Source organism: Rhea americana, unplaced genomic scaffold (assembly GCF_003343005.1).
Source record: "Rhea americana isolate MKP2758 unplaced genomic scaffold, rheAme1 scaffold_284, whole genome shotgun sequence".
NCBI classification, from domain to species: domain Eukaryota; kingdom Metazoa; phylum Chordata; class Aves; order Rheiformes; family Rheidae; genus Rhea; species Rhea americana.
In genome coordinates this window covers 297690-319944 of record NW_028186406.1, presented here as the reverse complement: position 1 = coordinate 319944, position 22255 = coordinate 297690, and the positions used below count along the sequence as shown (strand labels likewise).

General features: G+C 41.1%; 1 protein-coding gene across 4 annotated transcripts in view; it reads right to left on the bottom strand.

The window, feature by feature from the left end:
• CNOT6L (CCR4-NOT transcription complex subunit 6 like) overlaps window positions 1–22183 on the bottom strand; it is a 31025-nt gene extending 8842 nt beyond the window's left edge. Inside the window, exons 1-6 of one of the 4 annotated variants that reach the window (XM_085308830.1) lie at window positions 22050–22183; window positions 4268–4389; window positions 3594–3780; window positions 3042–3127; window positions 2521–2610; window positions 1720–1788 (exon numbers count right to left, since the gene is read on the bottom strand). In XM_085308830.1, the coding sequence (XP_085164956.1) occupies window positions 1720–1788; window positions 2521–2610; window positions 3042–3127; window positions 3594–3780; window positions 4268–4379 (544 nt within the window). In that variant the 5' untranslated portion in view covers window positions 4380–4389; window positions 22050–22183. Of the gene's footprint in view, window positions 1–1719; window positions 1789–2520; window positions 2611–3041; window positions 3128–3593; window positions 3781–4267; window positions 4390–4534; window positions 4551–15198; window positions 15214–19759; window positions 19769–22049 lie in introns of those variants that run through there. The other 3 variants (XM_085308828.1, XM_085308829.1, XM_085308827.1) reach the window with 3 other exon arrangements.
• Window positions 22184–22255: the final 72 nt, after the last annotated feature.

Here is a 22255-nt window from a genome sequence, read left to right as displayed (position 1 = left end):
TGAAGTCCAAGGCAGATAGGGGCCTAGGAGAGGGTGGGTAAGAGAAGGAGAAATGAATTCATAAATCAGTGAGTACMTAATACATTATTTGCTGGCACTGAAAAAAAAAAGGAGAAGTCAGCATGCATTTCATCAGGYCATTAAGCTCAAAACACAATTCTTTTATGCACAAACATTTTAGCTCTCTCTTCAAACATCACCTTGGATTTAAACTAATTAAAAAGAAAAAAAAGTAGGTAAGTGCAACATCCTAGCACCATGCCACTGGGAAAGAAACTGCCTACATTTGCAGGGAATTAAGTGAGGCTTTGCTATGATGTTACCTCAAGCTCTGTCACTGCCTCTCTCCCAGAAGCCTRCAGCCAGTGTTTCAACATGTACAGTATAATTCAGCACATATAAACATATTTTTTAGTATAACAGGAGCTGAAAATATCATTTGTGAACTTCCAGATGTCTCATTACAAAGACTAAAAATACAACATAAACCCATCTTTTGTTCTTTTATGAGATAAAGTTTGATATAGCCAAGACTAGCAGAAAGGCATTTGACAACAGCACTAAGACAGTTGCATAGACTGAAGTCAAATAAAAGATTGCTGGTACTGTTTTGCAGATTAATCTGTCTTACACAACAAAACAGTTGTATACTTATAGTCAAAAAAGATTTCTGATGTTCAGTTGTTTCCATTGTATTATATCAACCTATTGATTTTTTTCTTTCTGAAAAGCTTCTTGCACTGGATCTTTCCATTTCTACCATGAAATACCTCATAGCTCACTTGCTTAGTGCAATGCTGTTTAATGACTCCTAAATTCTGTTCCTGCTCTGAAAAATTGATTAAAAAAMCAAAATCAAGTCAGTTGAACTGCACTAAGATCCTGTTTTTGAAGTAGAAATGCAGCTTTATACTGCAGCACTATAGAAGCTTTTTGGTATTTCCTCCCTTTCGATTTTTTGCTGGTTTGCCATTTYGAAAATAAAAAAATGACAGGTGATCTTTACTACATTAACTTACTGAACACACTACTGAGTTGTCTTGAAGACCTGATATTCTGGGAATTCTAAAAAAAACCCATTASACTGCCAACATTACTCTCGTTGGTTATTAATCACATCTTCTGCAATAACAATATTAGCATTTGTGTTCTTTATACACACTCACGAACGCTTTTTGAGGGCTACCTTCAGGAAGAACAGACAGTGGATTTGTACATACTGAGGAAACGCAGCCTCTTGCACTTTACCATGAACAACAACAGAGGGCATTAAACTAACTGCAGTACCAGGCACTCCATGTGTTCTCTTGCAGATAAAGGACTTCTCAAAGTCTAACGCTAGTCAGCATAGGTGTGGACGCTTCATTTGTATACAGTTATTTTACAGTTCTTCTCTATACTATGAAATAGTACATACAAAAAGAAGGAAAGCTCTTTTGTTGGGCCTCAGTGGCTGTAGCAAATATGAAAAGACCTAACATGGAAAAGAACTGCCTGACATCACATCAGGATTGAAAAAAAAAGAAAAAAAAAAAAAGTATTTACAGCCAAGTTTTGAAACACAGCTCAGCCACATGTTAATTATTTTATAAAAAAATGAACACAAATGGCTACTTCCAGTTTGATTCTGTGACAGAGAAGACTTCCCTGAAAATAAAGCCAAAGAAAAGTTTGTTGGTGCTTCATTGTCTGAACACAAGGAAAAAACTACAGATTTACCTGAGGGCAGAATTTGGTCTCGTTCTTTTAAAGTAATCCATGGCCTTGGAGGCAGCTGCTCTGGATGAACTAAAAAATTTAAAGCAGTGATTAACTCAGGTTTATCATTGCAAGCTACAATTTCTAAATCAAACTGATGACTCAACAATACTGTTTCACCTTTTGCTTTGCAACCCCAACTCCCCAAGCATTTTTAAGCTCCAGGGGAGACAAGGATACACAAAAATCATTTAAAGGGTAGAAAACACTAGCCATACTAACAGCAAATTGTCAGCTGTATGATTCCCAATTGTTTTTCTCTCTTGCTTTTAAATCTAGAAGAAACAAGAAACACTGAAATACTCCTGCACCTTGAACATACTGCTTAAAAAGTGGTAAGTCTTGCAGTGGTTCAGCGTCCTATACTCCCTTTCTCCAGGAACCTTACCCTACATCACAGTAATTCATGCAATACAGCTACTATTAAAATATAACAATTAGGAATTCTTGAAATGCAAAATCCTACCAACTCCAGTGGATTTTTGCTACTCAATCTGCACATGAACTGAACTTTTTAATAAARCATAGTAAGGAAGAGAATGGCAACATTTAAAGAACATGCTTCCTAAAAACACACCATAAAACTCATGAAGGTTTGTACGTAGTATGTTTTCCAGACACAGGCCAGACACATCTCAAAACACAAAATCAGTTAGAAAATACTTTTCCCTCAGCAGTTCAGATTCCTGWGTGAATGACAGATACTGTCAGTAAAGCATACTTTTAAAACACGTTTGTCAATCAGATTTGTAGATTTGTCACCTGCTAGATTGTCAAGCATGTAGTTCAGTAGCTTGCGAGTTCCATCTGGATCCTGGTAGAGGCTGAGAATATCTTGTGATAAAGGATTGCCTGCCAACCAAATAAAACAACAACTGGTCAATTAGCTTTCTTGAGGTTTCCCAATGCAGCAAAATTTCCCATAATGAGAACAAAGTGACCTAGAAGATCTTTACATKGCTTAATTCCATAACTCTAGAATACCACAGTAGCAGATGCTATACATACAGCCCATACGTACACACTTTCTTCCTTCAACTCACTTCGATTAAGACAGAATAAGAGGCCTGTTTATCTATTTACAAACTTAAAATAAGTTTATAATGAAGTCTAATAACATTAAAAAATAGCATCATTTTCCAGACAAGTTGGTAGCTTTTCTACAAGTGTAGTATCTAAAATAAATTGTAAGGAAGTGTTGAGGTAATACATCAAGMTTTTGAGCCCAACCCTCTCTGTAGTTCAAGAGCACTTCTAGGAATATTTTACTGTAAAGAACTCACCTTTCAAACCTAGGGTTTGTAGCTGGAAGAGCCGTCCAAGTTCATAAGGCAAAACCCGTAACAGATTGTTATTTAAAAGCAATTCCCTGCAGCAAATGCAAAAACATTTTGGATGAGTATCACTTCAGAAGAAAAATCTTAAAGAACTATATGCTGCCACTCTTCAAAGACGGCAGTTTCCATTCTGAATTTTTTGTATTAAAGAAAGATATGCCAGTCTTCCCATTTCACAGCACAACTGAAATACTTCCATTAAAAAAAAAAGCAAAAACAAAACAAAGACAAAATTATATCAGGGAGAAGTTAAACAGCAGCCAGTCCCCAGTCTCAAACTGAGAATGCTTCAAAGAAGAATACTACATAACATACAGATATCTATCCACAAAGATCGAAAAAAGTGTAAAAAAAGTAACTATTAGAACTAAGTCTTTGCACTAGTCTTGAATTTTTTGGAATAATTAAATGAAAGAAAGAACACAAAGCCAAAAAATACTTAGTTGCAATCCTCACAAAAYAGAGTTTTGGAAGGTTAACCAGAATAATTTATCTCACCTGAGAGATACCATGTTTCCTAGTTCTGCTGGTAAACTTCTGAGTTTATTGGATGACAGATCCAGGTAAACCAGATTATGAAGCTTGGCAATATCAGGTGGAATGCGAGTAAGATTATTGTCATTGAGGTGTAGAGCTGTCAAGTGCGTCAACGACCAAAGTGACGTACTTAARCTCCGCACTCTACCTAAAAAAGAAAAGTAAAGAACCACCTCTTTAGTCAGCTTTACACTCTCAAATTATTGGATGCAAACTATAGGGGATCTCAGAATACCCATTTGCAGAGCTGGATAGGATTTCCAGTGTGGGAACCCCATTACATCAATGCAATACTCAGTGACACCCGCAGAAAACACACTCAAATATCTTTTCACTGAGCAGGTTTTAAAAAATCATCTAAAACTCCTTGTTAAAAAGGTGGAGACAAAGGTATAATTCCATGGAAGCGGATAATGCCATACAGAACTTAGCACACAAACTGAGGCAATGTTTTAAACCAAATTAATTGAAATTGAGCAAGAAAGGCTTGCAGGCAATCCGGTAAGTTAGTTAATGTTCCCCACTCACTTCAGAAAACCTGTTTGCATTGCAGGATCTCCTATTGGGAATGGTCTGGTGCAATTTTTGCTCACTGCAACTCTGCCAAACCAAGAGTCAAAACCAAATCCACTCACCCGAGATCTCTAATTCGGCCCAGTGAGACTTCTTCCCATTGGCTACCTCTTCGGCTGACATGATGGTGTAAATTCTGCGAGGATCTGGAGGATCATATTTTTCCTTTGGCATCCCTGTTAGTCTGAAAGATCATCACAACCGTTACTGTATGCCACTTATCAACCTTCCTTAATTTCTATTGTTTAAGAAATAGAAYAATATTTGATACAGAAAATCTTAGTTGGTAGAAAAAATATTAAGTATTTACTTTACTGTTTTATTCTTACCTATTTTCTAATTCATTTCATTGTTCCCACTGACACTCTGCAAAAACACATGCACTTAAGTTTACAGAAGTTCACAGAACCTGTCAACAAGACAACGGCATTTCACTCATTCCCTATAGCGATTACTGTCTCCTGCAGAAACAGTTGAGAGGAAGATTCTTCCCTATTTTTTACAGCAAGAATTTCCAGCATCCAAAAGTCCCAGTTTTGCTCTTCCCTTACCAAAGACTTGAAATTGCAATTTGAAGGGGAATAAGCTGATTTTTTCCCCCATTAACTATCTAGCTTTTCTGTTTCATGCTTTTTCATTCTTAGTATCAGTCAAGATCTTTTTATTACTAATGGCCTAGGAGAGARAGAACAAGGTGCAGGTAAAATTCCCATTAGCGGTTCTTACACATATAGGGTATCTGAGTATCAAGTGTACTCACATTTCAAGAATGAGTTTGCACATAGACAAGTTCAAACCAACTAATTTTCCAGACACTTGCCAGAAGAGCGTTCTGATGTTCCAACCAAAAAAAAACCCATACAGATGATATTTACAGATGATACGGTGAGATGCTGTCCTCTATACCTTTGCAGACCACAACTCCAAGAAAGACGGTGTTGTTGTTCAGTTTATAACATGAGACTGACTGAATAAGCTGCTCACTGCTCTTTTCACCCTACTCCTTTCCTTCCCAGACACACAAAACATAAAACCCCCTGACTTTATACGAATTCATACTGACTGGTCTACAGAAGGCATTTTTTCTTTATCTGTGTACCTCTATTACAACCAGCTGCAATAGGTGTGAAGATCTTAAAATAACCTTCCCTTGTTTGGTTTGCTGAACTGACAAGTCAAAAACCTATGAAGAATTTGAGGAAGCTAGCTGAGATAATTTCCAACTAAAAAAAGGTCACACATCTGATTTACAAGCTTAGTTTAAACTACAACAGCTTTTCAAATTCAGAATAACTACTGCTGCAGATAGCTAAAACAGATTTCTGGCACTGTATAGAAACACAAGTTATCAGAGCTCTCCTTTGTGAAGTGCCTCAGCTAGAAGACTATTTTTTTTATTCCCTTGAGAAAACACAAGGAAATTCCATTTACACTGAATTAAACCCCCAAGTTTCAAGCACATGGCAGATGTAAACCACGCTTCTAATTACAGCAAACTTCTATTTACAGGTAGAAGTCATATGGCAATAAAAGCCGCCGTGTAAGAGGATTCAGCACTCCTGCTGCTGGGCTGCAGCAGTTCAGTCCAGGGAAATAAATGAAACGGATTAGGTAAGGACACCGGAATAGATCCGAAAAACTTAGCTCTCCACTTCAGAGCCTGAAAATTAGGCRCAGGACTCATCAGTGAAATCAGACTTTTAGACTACACTTCAGTACTGTTGAATCTCCTGTGCTCAAGTTTTCTGGAATTTATTTTTTATGTTAAAAACACATGCAGACAGAATGATGCAGCATCTCCTGGCCTCACAGTCCTTTCTGCAAGCTGCAAGAACCCTATTTCTACTTTTGTCATGGGGTTCCTTGACCTCAGACAGGCATAAAGCAGATCTACACTGCATCGAGCCTCTGCACCACTCTTCCTGGATTTTGTAGACCCCTGAAGCCTGTCTGAGCAATCCAGCAGAGCTGTGAATCACCACCAAGACAGGGGCCAACGTTTGAGCATATGGAGAGCCTGCAGTCCCTGCCAGCCGTGGAGCGCCCAGCCCCAGGTTTAGTGCGAAGAAGCACACTGCAATGCTACTATACTTGGTATAAGAAATTTCACTGCTCATGTCAAAAAGCAGCGAGCTAGTTTTGCAGTGAATAAGGCTGCCATGGCTGTGGATTAGAATTACTTGCAACCCATCTTCTAAAAGTAAATGAGATTTTATTACCTGGCAACATTTATTTCAACCATAACGTACGATAAAGACTGTAAGGGGAAAACATAAGGCTATCCGCGTGGTGAAAATCAAGCAGAACATCAAGAAAATATTTAGGCCTCATATTAGAAGGGGAACTTTGGGGATCTTTAAGTCTTACTCATCACGTTTCAGTACTTGGACTTCACTCTTTGGATCAGAACTGTCCATGCTTAGCACCTAGGTCTCAATTTTGGTACCCATTGCTCTCCCACTCTCAATTCAGCTGTCCGTCTTCCCTCCATCTGACCCGAGCACCAGCTTTCTCCAGCAGCACCTTCTCCATGCTGCTCCACGCTGCTGCTGCGACCCCCTTTCTGCAGCAGCTGCCCGGCGGTCCAAGGCAGCATTTCTCTGTTTGGACGACTGCAGGTGTTCAACTCTCTACTTCTCAACTTCTTCTAAGGAAAAGGGCAGTAAAATGAACAGAAATGTTCAAATGGTTATTAACTACAAAATAAACTTTGCTGAGTTCCTTTGAAGAGATGGTTCATCCCAGACACCCACTCTAGCTCCAGATGCATGCTGAAAGTTCCTACCTAATATTCTGTAACAGTTAAAGCTTGTTTTCCTATTGGGTTTGCAGAGAATCCTCCCAACTCTGGTTGGTGCACTCAAGACAATTCTTACCCCTCATACCGGAAAATACTGCTGCTCAACCAAGACCTATTCATTCTTAGGATTTAAAACCCAGCCCACTGTGTTTAAAATATCTAGAGGGTGACACTTATTAGCTCYCAGACCTATTAGTCTATCCACCTAGCCAGGATGGGTCTTCATTTTGCTTTCTGATCTGTCATATCTTGAAGCAATCTGTACTTATACCAAATCTGGGCCTAGGACAGCTGCAGCATCCYAAATTTTGCTTCCCAAGAACCAGTAGTAGCTCTTGGGTGACTGCTTTATGAAATGTGTTGTGCTTAGTGGCATTCTTATTCTTGTTTTCTACACCATAATACTGTAGTAATATCAGACCCAGATTTAATTTTCAGGGTATATTTCCAGTTTAAAAGGCACTTGGAAAACTATCTGTACTTCTGCTTGCTATTTCATCCCAAGTCAGGCACAGAGGGCTAAGCGTTCAGGCTCAGGCCAAAYGCAGGTCCTTGCTGTCACATGTGTGTCGATTCAAAGCCTTGGGGCAGCAGCAGTTTCCCTCTAGCTGCTGAGCAGAAATCAGAGCAGAGCTGGCCGTTCCTGCTGCCAAATCCCAGCAGCTTTGCTCCTCCCCATCTGGCAGATGTTGGGCAAACATCCTAGGTCCCAGTGATGAAAGCCTGAAGAACGGTGGTGGTTAGAACATCTGAGTCACCCCACCCATACTCATTCGTACCTGCCCATGGGCCAGGAGATGACCACTGACCAGACAACGCCATCAAAAAGTTTCAGGATCATCGTTTCCTCTTTGGAAGGGCACCCAACCAAGTTATGTTGAAATATCGCTTGTTATGAGAAGTGCTCTGCCAATTTAAAGTAATTTGCAGCAGTCAAAGGCCCTCCAATGAAACAAGGCCTGAACTGCGAGTCAGATGACACACACATTTTTCAGATATTAGTCACTTTAATACTATTCTGAAATAGTACTGAGTCAAATGAACACCAATATAATTTCCATAGCTACAAAAAGAGAAATCTAACTTAAATCGAATATACTTTTTTATTCTGCATAATGGCAGCATTAAGCAAGAACTGAGAGCCACTGTAGGCATTTTTTAAAACAAGTATGAATTCTGCCTAGGTTCCCAACTCCTAAGGTTGCAGTCTTCTGCTCTACTTGTCCTGGAACCAAACCAATATTTAAATATATATATATATATATATATATATATATATGTATACACATTTTGCTTGTTTAGTCTTCAGGGGGCTAAACCTAGTTCCTTGTACCAGTTAACCCTGAGATCAGAGGAGTACCAGCGCTGCTGCAAGCAACAGAGAGGGAGCATGCAGCCGGGGATATGGGAACTGAAGCAGCGTTGATTTTTTACACATGTATGTATTAACTCTTTGGGTATAGGTCTGTCCTAACACTTTTCCTAGAGCCTCTCATACACTGGCATCAAAACTCAAAGAGATGACTGGCACAGTGCCATTACTCAGCTGAAACTCTGATTATGGTCCCAGCTGAACTTGAGCAGCTCTTACCCAGGTGTGTATAAAAAGAGCTAGAAGTGTTTTTTTTCTGTTTGTTTGTTTGGTTGGGTTTTTTTGGTGGGCTGAGGGGGCAGTTTTGACCTGTGAGGCTGTGCTGCAGGCTTTTAGCCTCAAGAGACACGTGTTAGCGAGCGAACAGCAGGAGCTTCAGCACACACGGAGTTTCAGAAAACCAGGTACTAACAGAAAACTGTTCTGTACTTTTTTGGGGGTGGAGAATGAGGGATATGGAGGCTGTAGTTATCAATATAAATTATAAACTGTGATTTTGCTAGGGAGAAGCTGCAGGCAGCTCTACAAATGGYATCAACACAACAGCAGAAATAGACATATTATGCTAGGGATACTATACCATCTCTGAACGTGAAACTTCCTAAATCACATTGCACTTTTTTTAATGGATGAGAAGTCAACAGCAGCTGAGAATGCTGAAAATCTCTTTTAATACATCATGCATCAAAACACACCAAAGTAGATATCTCAAATTTGCTGTGACAGGTAACTGYATCACTATCATTTTTAATAATGTTAAATCTTTTCTTTTGAAGGCAAATAGCCCACATCAAGCAGAAGGATTGACTGACACATGTTCAGAGGAAAGAGAAAGTTTGCTCAAAGTTGCCCAGGATATTTGGCATCTATATTGCAGGAGGGCTTTGAAATTAGATATGTCAAACTCCTGTAGACCAACATGCTGTACCAAAATAATGACCAGTCTCTTCCCCAGAGTTTAAAAGATGTATTTCTCATACTACAGTGACCATAGTGTATGTTGGTCAAGTTCTTTCATACCTCAATGCATAAATGAGCTGTCTATTTCTAATGCGGAGAAGCAAATCAAGAATAAATTGAAGGGAGTTGTTAACTGCATCTTGTTTCAGCCCTATATTCATGAGTATGTTGGTGTAACTCAAAATCCTGGTCTGTAGTGTAGTGACTTGCTTTGTGATTTTCAGTCTTGTTATATATGAGTCAAACTGCCAAAGGATTTTGAAAACCATCCAGCAGACGGCCCTGAATCATTTCTCCTCCCTCTGCGCAGTAACAGCTTAGTGTCCATCCGCTTCCATATGGTGATCCCTCACTGAAACTAAAAATCTTGCTGGTTGATGAGAGTGTGTGTACACAAACAGGCACTTGTTATTTAACCCTGGCAAGTTGGATAACAAGTTTGAAAACAGAGCCATTTTTAATCTATATATTTTATAAACAAGACTACATGGTTCCAAAGGGTACAGCAAAAGGCTGCTGTTTTGGTTTAAGTGCATTGCATTTTTATATGATGGTATGACAACAGTCTCGTTGTCTCAGGCTCCCTAAAGAGAGGAAAATCTACAGCTGGTACCCACAAATACAGAAAATGATTTCTGGAGAATATGGGGGGAATGATCAGCAAAACAAGTTGATCAATTAATGGCATACTACCAGTAGTGGTTTTGTCTTAAATCCTCATAGGATGTGTATATAYGTATTAAGGGATACTACTTAGTAAATCAGAGGAAACCAGAAAGAAAATATACAAGGAAAATTTTGGTAGTCTTTTTTGGATCTACAATTTCTTTACTGTGTGTTCCCACGGGAATACTTTCTAGGATCTCTCCAGACATTGTAACTCCGGTAAGGGTTCAAGGACCACTGTGAGTCTGTCAATAAAGCTACTATCTCTCCTCAACTACTACTACCAAGTAATCTGGCTGCGATCATACGTGAAATGAATAAAGAGGCCTCATCATATTTTTTACTAAAAAAAAAAAAAGCAAGCATTCTGTTCATGTTATTCCCTAATACTGAGATTTCAAACTAGCTTTAAGAAAGCACAATGAAAATAGAGACTACTTGGACACAAGCGAACATCCTATCAACAGGAAGAGAGTTAAACACTAACTGAGGAAAACCTGCAGGATGAGATCAAATTTGAAAAGATTATTAAATCTAAGGTAGAACAGCTAAAATTGCAAGCTTAATACCATGGAGCTACAAATGACACTGTCTACAAGTGCAGCTGTGAATCGGTAGGAAAAGAGACGTTTACTATCAAACCAACGATCCAGGAAAACGTTTTCTCATGCGATAGCACATGGACTTGCCAATACAGAGGGCTCTTCTGTACGAAATCCGTTGGTCTCTACTAATTAAGTCTCCTCTTCAGGAGAAAGAGTACAGAAACAGTTAGGAGAAGTTTGGAAGTTAGAGCAGTAAAGGCCACTGAGTTCCACCTCCTTTCAAGCCTGCAGCAACAGTGACTTTGCTTCTGTGGTTAACAGGTAGACAGGGCTTCCGCGCTGCTTGCTTTTTTGGAAAAAATGCTCCAAGTGGGAGAGGGAGGGATCTTGCTCCTGTAAGCAAGCTACGTCAGCTTGCACTCTCCTCGTATCCTAACGCAGCGTGCTGCCTGTTAAACGCTGTTAAGGATTCAGAAAGCGCTGCAGCCCGCGCCAGACCGGCGGCGGCTCTGCGAGCAGCTGCGTCCGGGATTTGGGACCGGGCTCGCGGGCGCAGGGCAGCGATGGCGAAGCGTGGCGGCGGGGCCGCGCCGAGAGCCACGACACGGTGGCGTTTGTCCAAACGCTGCTCTTGTTCGTATCCCGTGTGCTACTTCCAGCAGGCTGAGCAAGGGGAGGCCGCCGAGGCTTCTGCTGCTCGCTTTACAGCAAATCCTCTCTCTGTGCACTAGTGGGTTTGCCTTGCGGCGGTTCACGGGGGTTTGCTAGGCGCTGCCTTACAAGGTGCAGGAGCAAAAGCCAAGGGGAGGAGTGGAAAGGGAGGGAACTAGCTGTTTTCTATTAATTTTAGAGCCAACTGGCACTTAGTGGATGGAAATGCTAATTGTCCTACTGACATACACCCACTAGTTATTTCCCTCTGTTCCCTCATCTCCTTTAAATTAAGTATAGAGTCTTTTCTAAATCACAGGTAACACTAGAATATTCAGGTTTCCACCCTTCCTTTTCCTTTGTCCCACCCCCAATTTACAAGAACAGAGTTGTTTACTGCACAGAAATACTACATAACATTAAGTAGTTACTTTAATTTGCTTGCTTAATTAACATTCTAGTCTTTACTCAAAAAGAACAATTTCTGCTGTGCTTGAAATAGTCTGTTACCTCTCACTGGGTCCGTGGTCCCTACTGAACAGGGATCAAGTCGTATATTAGTAATACACGCCTTTGCATACACATTTTGCACCTATTACTTTCAAAACAGTTTTGAGGAGCTGGTTTACATGCAAACGCGTGGTAGGTATCTCCTCCAAAGCCAAGCTCTGCTTTGTAGAAATGCATGAGATGTCTACCATAGGGCAAGAAAAGCGTGTCGACAGGCAGGCTGTAAATAAACCTAACCAGAAGCCCTTGGAGGGCCAGTTTAAATAGTACTTTTATTTACACGCGTATCTTCTGTGGGCCCAAAGAAATGACCCATTTGCACTGCCACCCCGTCCCCTGGAGATCCTTGGTCTTTTAATGAGATACAGGGCAGAGTGGCTTAAAGGATTAAGGACTGAAGTCAGCAAGAGCTGGGGGAAGGAAGCAGCCAGGGCGACTGCCTGATCGGCAGCAAACATCACGGCAAAACACTGCTGTGCACGGCTGCAACTTAAGATAACCGTAAGTTATCTCAGCTCCAAACTGACAGGGGTAGGACAAGGAAGAAGAAAAACTCAGCACTTAGAGCTGGATACGTTCAAAGTGTTGCTGTTCTCTAGCATCCCTCTAGGTTTCTAGGGAAAGGGCTGTTTTATTGATAAGGCTAATCCTGCACCTTAGTTCATTCAGTCACTTGCTTAGAAATGATGAAGACCCTGTTCAGGTCACCTGAACCAACACTCTGGCTTATTCAGCTCCTCGGGATCAATAATCAGAGAGAAGCCAGCCATCGATCTGTTTTTTTTTTCTATACCAGAATAATTAATTTGCACATGCCACTGCAGCGACTTTGAAGTGGCTTTCTCAATAAATATTTATTCCCTTCTTTACAATATAAGTCAAACCATCAATAACCTTTCATCCTTCAAAAAAAGTTTGTGCTCGAGGAGAAGAGTAGATGAGATTATTTCCGTGGCCACAATGTTATCTTACGCGGTGCGTTGCCAACAGTTTAATAAAACAAGCAAAGCCGAGCCGCGCTTCAGCTACTCTCCCCATATGATAGAAAGATAACGGCCAGCTTATCGCTCACCATCTGTCCTTTGCAGCAATAATTAACAACGTGGAAATCTGCCACTGTTAATGCTTGCTTCAAACAGCTTCAAAGTTACAAGGCCTGCTCTGTTCAACTACAGGTAGGTTTGCGCTAATCAAAGCTTGTTGGGGGGGGGGGGAGCCAAAGAATAAATCAACACACTACTAGTGAAAACTGTTTTGCAAACTCTAGCACAATAAACTAGCCTTTTTATATCACAGTACAATTTTAAGAGGCCCCAGGATGCTGCACTAACATTCAAAGCAGCTAGGCTAATGCGCTCAAAAGAGGAGCTGGTGAAGAGGAGCGACTTTTTTTTAATGAAGGAGTTTCTAGGAATTTTTTTTAATGGGGTATACTTAAATAGATGTCACTTTTAATCAAGTAATTTTCTTAGAAAAGCTTGCCTGATAACCAGAGAAAATCATATTACTCTGATATCAAAGCTTGATAGCGTGTTCAGCTTCTTATGTATTCAATTACCCAAATCTTTTGCATTTGTGCTTACCTTGTGCTTAACTTCCAAACACTAGATTTGTTTTTAAAATCATTGTTAACAAATAACATATACTCTTCTAGCCATGTTTCGAAATGATGGAAAATTAAAAAATCATACCAATAGCCCAAGACAAGCTCTGCAGGAAACAGAAAACTCACATCTGTTGATAAAGTCCTGCTGCATATTCAAGAGGTAAATTGTTATAAGCTTCCATGGAATTGGACTGTGTCAATGAAACGTACAGAAGCTGTGAGCTCTGGCCAGTAAGGAAGGGATAGGAGCCAACATAGGAAGTTTTCTAGTCTTTGAATCAAAATTAGCATAAGGCTAATTCTGGTGCGCTGAAGGATCTCTGTAACACTACTCCTGCCTAGAGCAAAGTAGGCCGTATGTGAACAAACTTTGAAGTATACATTAGCTGGGAAGGGGCACAGCTAACGTGAATTCCTCTCATTCCTCTGCCAAAAGATAAGTTAAACTTAGGTTGATCCTTCTGTTCAGCCATGTGAAGGGATTTCAGAGGAAGTGTTCTCTTTACCTAATCAGGGAATACCCTGAGCTATTTTTGCTGCCATTTTCCAAACAGCTTTCTGCTTTTATTCAATRCTGCAGCAGGCAAGAAGTTAATTCATCGAACTCGGCAGTGCTTTTGGTTTGGGAAGGCCTCCTTGCAACTCCTGCTGCTCCCTGCGGCGCTGGGCTTTGGTCACAGGTCTTTGCCGCAGATTCACAGGTACATATGCCACCAGCCACCCCAGAGCTGCAGCACTGACTCACTTGCAAATGTGACAACGTGCTGAGCTGCAAGGGGATCCAAGCGCTCATTACACTAAGTGCTGTGGAAACCTGCAAAAAGATAACGGTCTTGGAAAGATGGTACAAAAAAGGAAAGCCAGTCTAAGAAACTGCTCTCAGTCTAGAGGAGAACAGTTCCACTTTTCAATGCACAAGGAGCTCAGTTGAGCAGTACTTAGGGGTTACTGTAACAGGCAGAAAACCATCTTACAGATCATCATGGGACTATTGTGCTGGCTTCAGGTCAAATCGTAAACCAAAAATACATCAAAGAATAGTATGGGTTTCCTAAAGTCACAGCCCCGCTCCAAGCTGCTACCTAATCCATAAAAAGGCTCTACAGCCTTGTAATCCAAGACATTTCAAAGAGATTTTGGTAGTGTAAGATTCCTATTCTATTAACAGCTCAAATAATATGTGCTTCTCTTATCTGCTTGAAACATTCCCCTTAAATCTGACAATCTCAGCTCCTTCATCATCTTTTACTCTAGATTAACAGGAAGAAGGAGGAGGATCAGTGTACAGGTCCAAAAATGATCAGAGATTTAATTGTTCCCAGTGGTAAGATCTAACTGATCTGGAGGAAAAAAAAATGCAAGTCAAGGGCCATCTGATGAGCTGAACCCAACTCTTCCTGGCACTTGTGACTACGCTCTGGTATGTGAGAAGTTGCCTGGCCCCATTTTCCTTTTGCTTTCTTAACTTTCCAAAACAAAAAGGGATTAGAGGAAAGGCGTTCACAAGTGGAAATTTCTGCTGGGTGGATAATTTATTCTGTGCTAGCTCTCTTCTATTTCCAAGGCCAGTTGTAAAGTCACATAAGAGGATAAATACAAACTGAATTTTAAGGTATAGAGGAAGCAGTAACCAGTTTTCTGGAATTACTTTCACCACTGTCCCAACTGGCCTTTTCCTGCCCTGAGCTGGCAAGTCACATTACCCTAAGAAAACAAGAGTGTCTCCTGCTATCAGGACTGTTTTTGACAAATATTCTGTTTTCAGAAAAAGGTCCCTTGCAAATCAGCTTATGGCAGTTTTAAGTTTYGCATTGTCTTTACGAGCAGGAAACGCTATTTTTCAACAGCCTGTGTCATTTGTGTAAGGGCTGAGCGGTACATACCAATACGTGCTCCAACAAGAAGCCAGGGAACAAACCCTTTGCAAAATTGCAGGAAGCACTCGCTTCTTCAGAGCACCAGCAGTAGCTCCTTTCTGCATTTCTTCCCCCAGATGATGGGATGATAACTGTGCACTAGCCTCTAAGCATTGTAATTCTGCTCTCACTCTTGCACAGGCAAAGCCTGAAGCAACAAGAAGGGAAAGGGTATTTCCCATGTGTCAACGCTGTCTCTAGAGAGAGAAAATCCATTTATTTGAGGAAGATGCTCCAAATCAGAAAGCATATTAACTTCATACAAGCATAACACAAGGCACATAGGCCAAGCAGGTCTCAGCTATCCATTCCCCTTCATCTTCTGAGTAAAAACTACTTTGCTTACATTAGACAAACATTTARTGAGTGCCAGAATGGGGCCCTTCCACCAGGAACTCTCAAATACCTTTTTAGACCACAAAATCTTGGTATTAAGCAACAGAAGCACAAATAGATGCAGGCAACGTAACTAAAAACTTGAAAACTGCTCAGTTGTTTACAGAATACAGGATCACAGCAGTGAGCAGGGCACGTGAGGTATGCTTTCTGCTCCCCCCTTTCCTGCTAGCATTACGTGAAAGAACAGATAAAACTCGGTAGGAGTAAGTCTTCCTCGATACGCTTCTCTCTCTAAATACTCAAAACTAAATGGAAACCTTTGAGAGAGCTTCTAGACCGATTTCTCAGGGAGGATGACAGCAGAACTAATCTGTGAGTCAAACTCACAAAAATGTTCAGTTTTGGAGGCACTCCTAAAAAGAGACAGAAAATTACCTAATGAAATTGTCAGCTGCCCTAAAGAGTGAGCATCAGCAAAAGTTGAATACAACCTACAGATCTTGCCTATTATAATATTAGTATCTTGACAAAAAGGGGATGTTTCTGTAGTTTTCTTTAGCCTTGTGAAATTTGAACTAAAAAAAAATACATTGGACAGGCACTGATGCCAAAGCAGAGAGGAAAAAAAGAGTGGGTCACTTTGCACTGTTGCTTCAAACGTGAGGTTCAAGYCTCTCACTCGGAGAAGAAACTTGCTAAAAAAGCTTGTTTCAGCTAGAAGTGGATACACAAAAGACTGAAAAGAAAAAGGCTTTCTGGGCTTCAAATTTATGCAAAAGGAATATTTTTTAGCATCCACAAAACTTTGTTTAGCAGTCCATAAAACTTCCTTTGTAGGGCAGGTTTCTGGAGCTATTAAAGCTTCGTAAAGAAAAAGGTCCCTTTCCGATTCTGGGATCCTGTAAGGTGAAGGCTATGTGTCCCTCCCAGTGCAGCTGTGAGACCCTGCACATTTATTGCTATATAGGAGACAAGCCCACCTCCCTTTGCCTCCTGGGGAGACCTCGCTCCTCTGTGCCTCCCCCACGAGCTAGCGAGCAAACCTCGCTCCGCAGCAACAGAATACTGAAAGTTCATCCTTAGTCCGCAGTCTGCCGAGCCAGCTCATGGGTTGAGTATTTTTTGCCTTTAAAAAGCATTTGCGGTCAGGACTCTTTAGTCGGGAGCTTTGGTTCTCGTTCCCGTTTCCAACACAGGCCCACGAGCGAGCGCCTAACTCGGGAAGGGCGCAGGCCTACGGGCGCTTCGGAGGACTGCYGCCTCCAGTAGTTCCCCAGCTATAAAAATTCCTGCTACTCCTAGCTGAGGGCACAGTAGCTTTTCCTTTGTGCTTGGTCTCGGGTAATGAATAATCCTGAGTCACCTCGGTCTCCCTGCCCATCAGCAGCGATGATTGCAGGGTGCTCTGAAGGATTAGTCGGTTCGTGCCTGCACACCACTGAAGATTTGTCAATCCTCAAGCCTCAAAAGGGGAGGGAAAAAAAACAACCACCGAAAAACCTGTCTGAAGATCCGTCGCCCCACAGATTTAAGAAATATATTCCCCCTCCTGAGGTTTGTCATCTCTTTTCCCGTGTCCCCCTACCGCCTCCCGTAAMTTTTCCCTCCAGAGCAAGCACCAATTACCATTGTAGGCAAGACAGATAATTTGCTGGAAGAAGTAAAGTAGTACAAGAGTTCCCATGGACCTTCTTGAATTACAGCCAGATTTACTGTTGTTTTGTTCTTAACTATTTTTGACACCGCCACTTTTAACCATCAATGTCATAAACAAGCCTGAACTTGCTTTCAGCAGTGAGGCAAGGAGCAAAACCCTGCTCTTCCTCTTGCCCCCAGCCCCACTTACATGGGTGCAAAAATGAGCTCAAAGGAGAAGCTTTTCACTGCCCTCAACCTATTTTGTTTTGATGAAAAARGAAAGGCATTTCATTCCTTTCCTGCCATATGACTGCCTAAACATATTTGTTAATGTGACTCTGTAGCCACGTTGAAAATCTGTGAAATCTGTCCGCAGACAATGTATGCACAGTGTTAACTTTATTTAAAATATGCAGCTGTACCTCTGACTTAATTTCCTAAGAAATCTTAGTTCAACAGCCTTTTAAATCTCATTTATATACTTTTCTCACAGAAAATATTATGTATAAAGCCCCCTTACAGGCAAGAAGAAATTAAAAACAAAACCTTTTTGCTAAATGCTAAGCATAAACAGCTACAATGCCATGCAATCATAAAATGCCATTAATCATTTACATCAGGAAATGCCAAAGTAAGGGTGAACACACAACCTTATCTGTTCCTTGTGTACACATACAGGTTACAAGCTTTAGTTAAATTAGTTGTTTGCATGATGTGCAACAGCGAAAGGGGGTTCTATTCCTTAGCCCAAGGTGCCAACTTGGTATAATCTCTCAATCTCCACGTTCAATGAATCTGCACAAGTTGCAGCCAAAACTTCTGATGCTTTAAAAAAAAAATTGTATGATTTTCATCAGCCTTGGTTAAACTTCTCCCCGAGAGAGAGAAATTTTGTTTCTTACAGAACAACATAGAAAGCACGTCTGTCTAGCTTTAGTCGTATTCTAAACAACTACCTTTGGAAACCTAAAGGAAAAGCTTGCTGCTAATGTCTGAATACTGTTATACCACTTTTTGATCCTTTGTACAGAGATATGCAAAGGACTGCAAAAGTTGTTCTCTTAATAAGATTTCCTGAAGAGCTCTTCCTCCACTGTACTTCCTTCTTCTTCAGAATCATTTTAGTTTGTGGAGTTGTGTTTTTTTCCCCCTCTATCACAGACAGCTGTTACATAACAGCTGTGAACTTACTAGACTTCTAACCCAACTGGACAGCGTGCATCACTAATGGCCTAGAGTCCTCTGTGCACCTCACGCTGAGATTTACTCCAAAGCACTCCTGAAGGGGGCACAAATGGATCCAGGAAATCCTGAACGTTTACTCCTTCCATCCCTGCAGGATGCTTCAGCTGCCTTTGTTCCCTGAGTTTTTGGTTCATTTGGGAGGCTTCCGCAGCAAGAGGTACACGTGTGAAGTTTATGGACATGAACCTGAGATCCTTAGTCTGTTAAGGCGAGGAGGGAGAGCACGAGAGTATCAGAGATACTGTAATCAGATGGAGATACTCCTAAAGACATGTCCTAAGCTGGCCCCTGCTTTTATTATTAGAGATGAGATGGAGAAGCTGTGCAGACAGATCGCTAAAAAAGAATTAATTGAAAGGCAAAGTTAGATGTTACTCTTGCAACCAATTTAACAATCACCACCTTTAAAAGGTGAACAGCCTGCAGCCTCCATCTCCCAGTTTGCCCATTTACTGTGAGTTTAGCGAGTGGAGTTGGTCCAGAAAGACCAAAGACCTGACAACTGGGTAAGTAAATGTGTTTTAGACAAGCAGCATCTCAGGAGCCAGTTCTCAGGGTACGCAGGGAACGCAGACGAACGCAGAGGAGAATGTATGCATGTGTTTAAGTGCTATCAGTATCTTTATGGCTATAACAAATCTGCCCTAGGACAGAAGGAGAAACCGCCTGAAGAAAGTGAGTTGCAAGTACACAAAGTTTCATCGCAGGCTGGCATCAAAAGAACCACACCATTTAAAAAAGAAATATTAGCAGAGGCTTAGTATTTAATGCTTTAAGTAGTAAATCCACAGCAAATCCTCCTGAATTAGTTTCAGGAGGTATGCATGAGAGAGATTCTAACTTACTTTTTGAAGTTTTCTGAAGTGCTATCTCATGTTACCAAACTCCCCCAATATATTTGCTTTCTCAGTATTCCGCAAATCAGATCACATTCAGTGTCTTGCATGCCCTTTTGGAGTTCAAAAAGCTCTTTCTAGTAAAAAACAAGCAAATCTTTTATTCATATTTATGCCCCTTTTAAACTTAAGTAACTTAGAAGTGTTCAGCAGAATAAAGGTGATCTAAGCAGTAGGGTTTTTTGGCCAAGGAAGATCTCTGAAATTATGCATGTTAGTCATGCTACCACTTAAAAACAGAATGCCCTTGAAAATATTTTAATAAGAAAAGATTTTAATAAGAAAAAACAAATACACCTCCCCATTTGCGCACGTGAACTCTGAACAAAAAAAGACAGCAACTACTGCAATCTACCTAAATGTAAGTTTTTGTTCTCAGTGTTCTAGGTTTAAATTAAGTAAAGACTCACCCTAGTGTGCAAATCAATGAATTTTTCTCCAGTGGTTCTTTTTCATTTTACTAGAGTCCACGCAGACCTTTGGAGTCACTTTGGGGTCTATTTCTTTTAAGGTCAGTGTGGGAACTAAGTATTTCTGCATTGGGCAAACTTGATCAAAAATTTGCCTTGCTTTGTACGAAAGTAAGACAGTTAATGGCAAACAATGAAAATATGAATGAAAAAAATCCCAACCTATCACATGAAACAAAGTTTTACAAACACCTCTGGAAAAAAGGAAAAACAAGTAGCAGTCATAACATCGCTTACTTCGGCACGAGATTTTTCACTGTAAAAGTTGCCAAACTTCTACTGACCGTGAACGGGAGGAGGAGAGCACACATGTAAAATACAAACGGATCGGTTGTCCCTCTCAAGTCAGACAAATAAATGCACTATTACACTAGATCTCCTTCTGCCCTGGGAGTGTTGTGCTTTCCTGGCAAAACACAGCTACCAGTATAGCAAAAACACCGTTAAAAACGAAAACAAGCTATATCAGTAAAAGCAGAATTTTGCAGATAACTGCATCTACAGCTGGGACTTCTGCTGGCACAGCTATGTCAGTCACGGGTCACGCTTCGTCACAGCACTCGCAGACAGAGCTGTGCCAGCAGAAGTCTGCCATATAGACCTGATGTAAAACTCAACAATGATTAAAACGAATCTGTAGAGTTTTCCGTTTTCCATATTGCTGCCAAACCACTTTTCTTTGATGATGAGTATTCTTACGTTGACACGTTAGGATCTCAGCTATGAAGGATCAAAGAAACATAAGTTTAGCTCAAGAACAGGTAATACCTACGGTCCTTTTACATAGTATTTTACAATTCAACTAAATTTCCAAACTGAATGAAAAAGGAACAGATCCTGTAGAAAGACAGTGTAAAACTGAATAAATTAAGTTCTACTGCACTATAGCACTCAGAGTGGATCATGGCAGTCCTCACTTTCAGTATTAAGAGGACAAAACTGAAACTGTTTAACAGGATTTGTTTAACAGACAGATATAGGCAGCAGAGCACTGCAAAATTCTGACTGTCTGGTTAAACTGAACAGTCACATTATCGCAAGGCTTTTATCATCTTCAATCATCTTTGAAGACAGTGGGCAAGTAGGTTTTATGCCTGAGTTGATGCTCGAACATAAGTTCTGTCCAGATGAATCAACACGAAACTGCAGGTCATGCGTACGGCGATGCATATAGTTATTTCAAAGTATGGAGCGGCAATATGTCAGAAGCATCTGCTGCTGATCTACTCTGGAGCAAAATTACAAGCAAAAGTAATAAATAAATTCTCAATACCCTCTGTGTGGGAAAGGAAAGCTGAAGGCAGCTGTTTACAGTACTAGAGTTTCTGCTAACCTGCTTGCCCTGAATAAAGGATGAAACAGTCTGAAGCGTAGTGGAAACAAAAAATGCGAGATACAGGAAGTCAGACAGAGCTACTGTGCTCGTATGCAGTGCAAAGTAAACCTCAGATGTGAAGCGTGCCYCTATCTCTTCTGAAGCATCACTAGCATATGGCCACACCTAAAACAGGCTACGTTTTGTAAGATCAACAGTTGTTAGTGCAAATTTCACTTTGTATTTTGATAGAGAGGATACAGAAACAAAATCACCAACAGCGCTGTAGTTGTCAAGGCCATATTCCATCTTTGTCAAAACTTTTGGCACTCCAAATTCTGATCTAGGAATTCTAGGAATTCCTTGATTTTTGTCACAATAAAGTCCTGGTTATTAGAAATAATCTCTCTATATATTTTTTTAAGCACCAGGGCAAAGACATCCCGAAGGAATGGCAYAGGCTAAAAATAGACATACTACCATTGCTTTCATTATCAGCCCTGTCTACACACACCAGAAGTGTAACTGTGAGCGATTTCAGTACCAGGTGTTTTCCCCTCCGGGTTAGTTTTAGGGCTGCCGGGGCACGACTCTGTGCTAGGCTGAAAACGGAGTACTGCGGATGGATGACGACACGGGTATAAATTTAATGGAGGTATAATTTTTTAAGAAAACCTCCGTTTAAGCAAGGCCATCGTCCGTTCCACGTAAAGCTCCCATCGGTGGGCTAGCCGACGAGAAGCTGGAACTCCACGAGCGGATACTTAGTGTGCCCGAAGTTTTCCCAACTGGCAGATAAGGGCCACTCGTCCGAGGATTTTAAGCGGGTTAGACAAAATGTTGGTGCGGCTGATAAATACGGGGCGGGGGAGAAAAAAAAGGGGGGGGGGCAACCGAGCCCTCTGCCATATTTACCGAGAGTGTGTGAGTTTAAATAAATAAGTAAGTAAGTAACCGCCGCAGAAACTTTGCGTGTGCGGGCGCTGTTTAGGGGCACCGGCGGCGCCGCGGCTCGCTGCTAGGGAAGGCGAGATGTCCTCAGCGCTGCTGGCGGCGGCCGACGGCAGAGACCTCAACGGGGCGGGCGGCGGTGGGGGGGGCGCAGAAATAAAAATACAAAT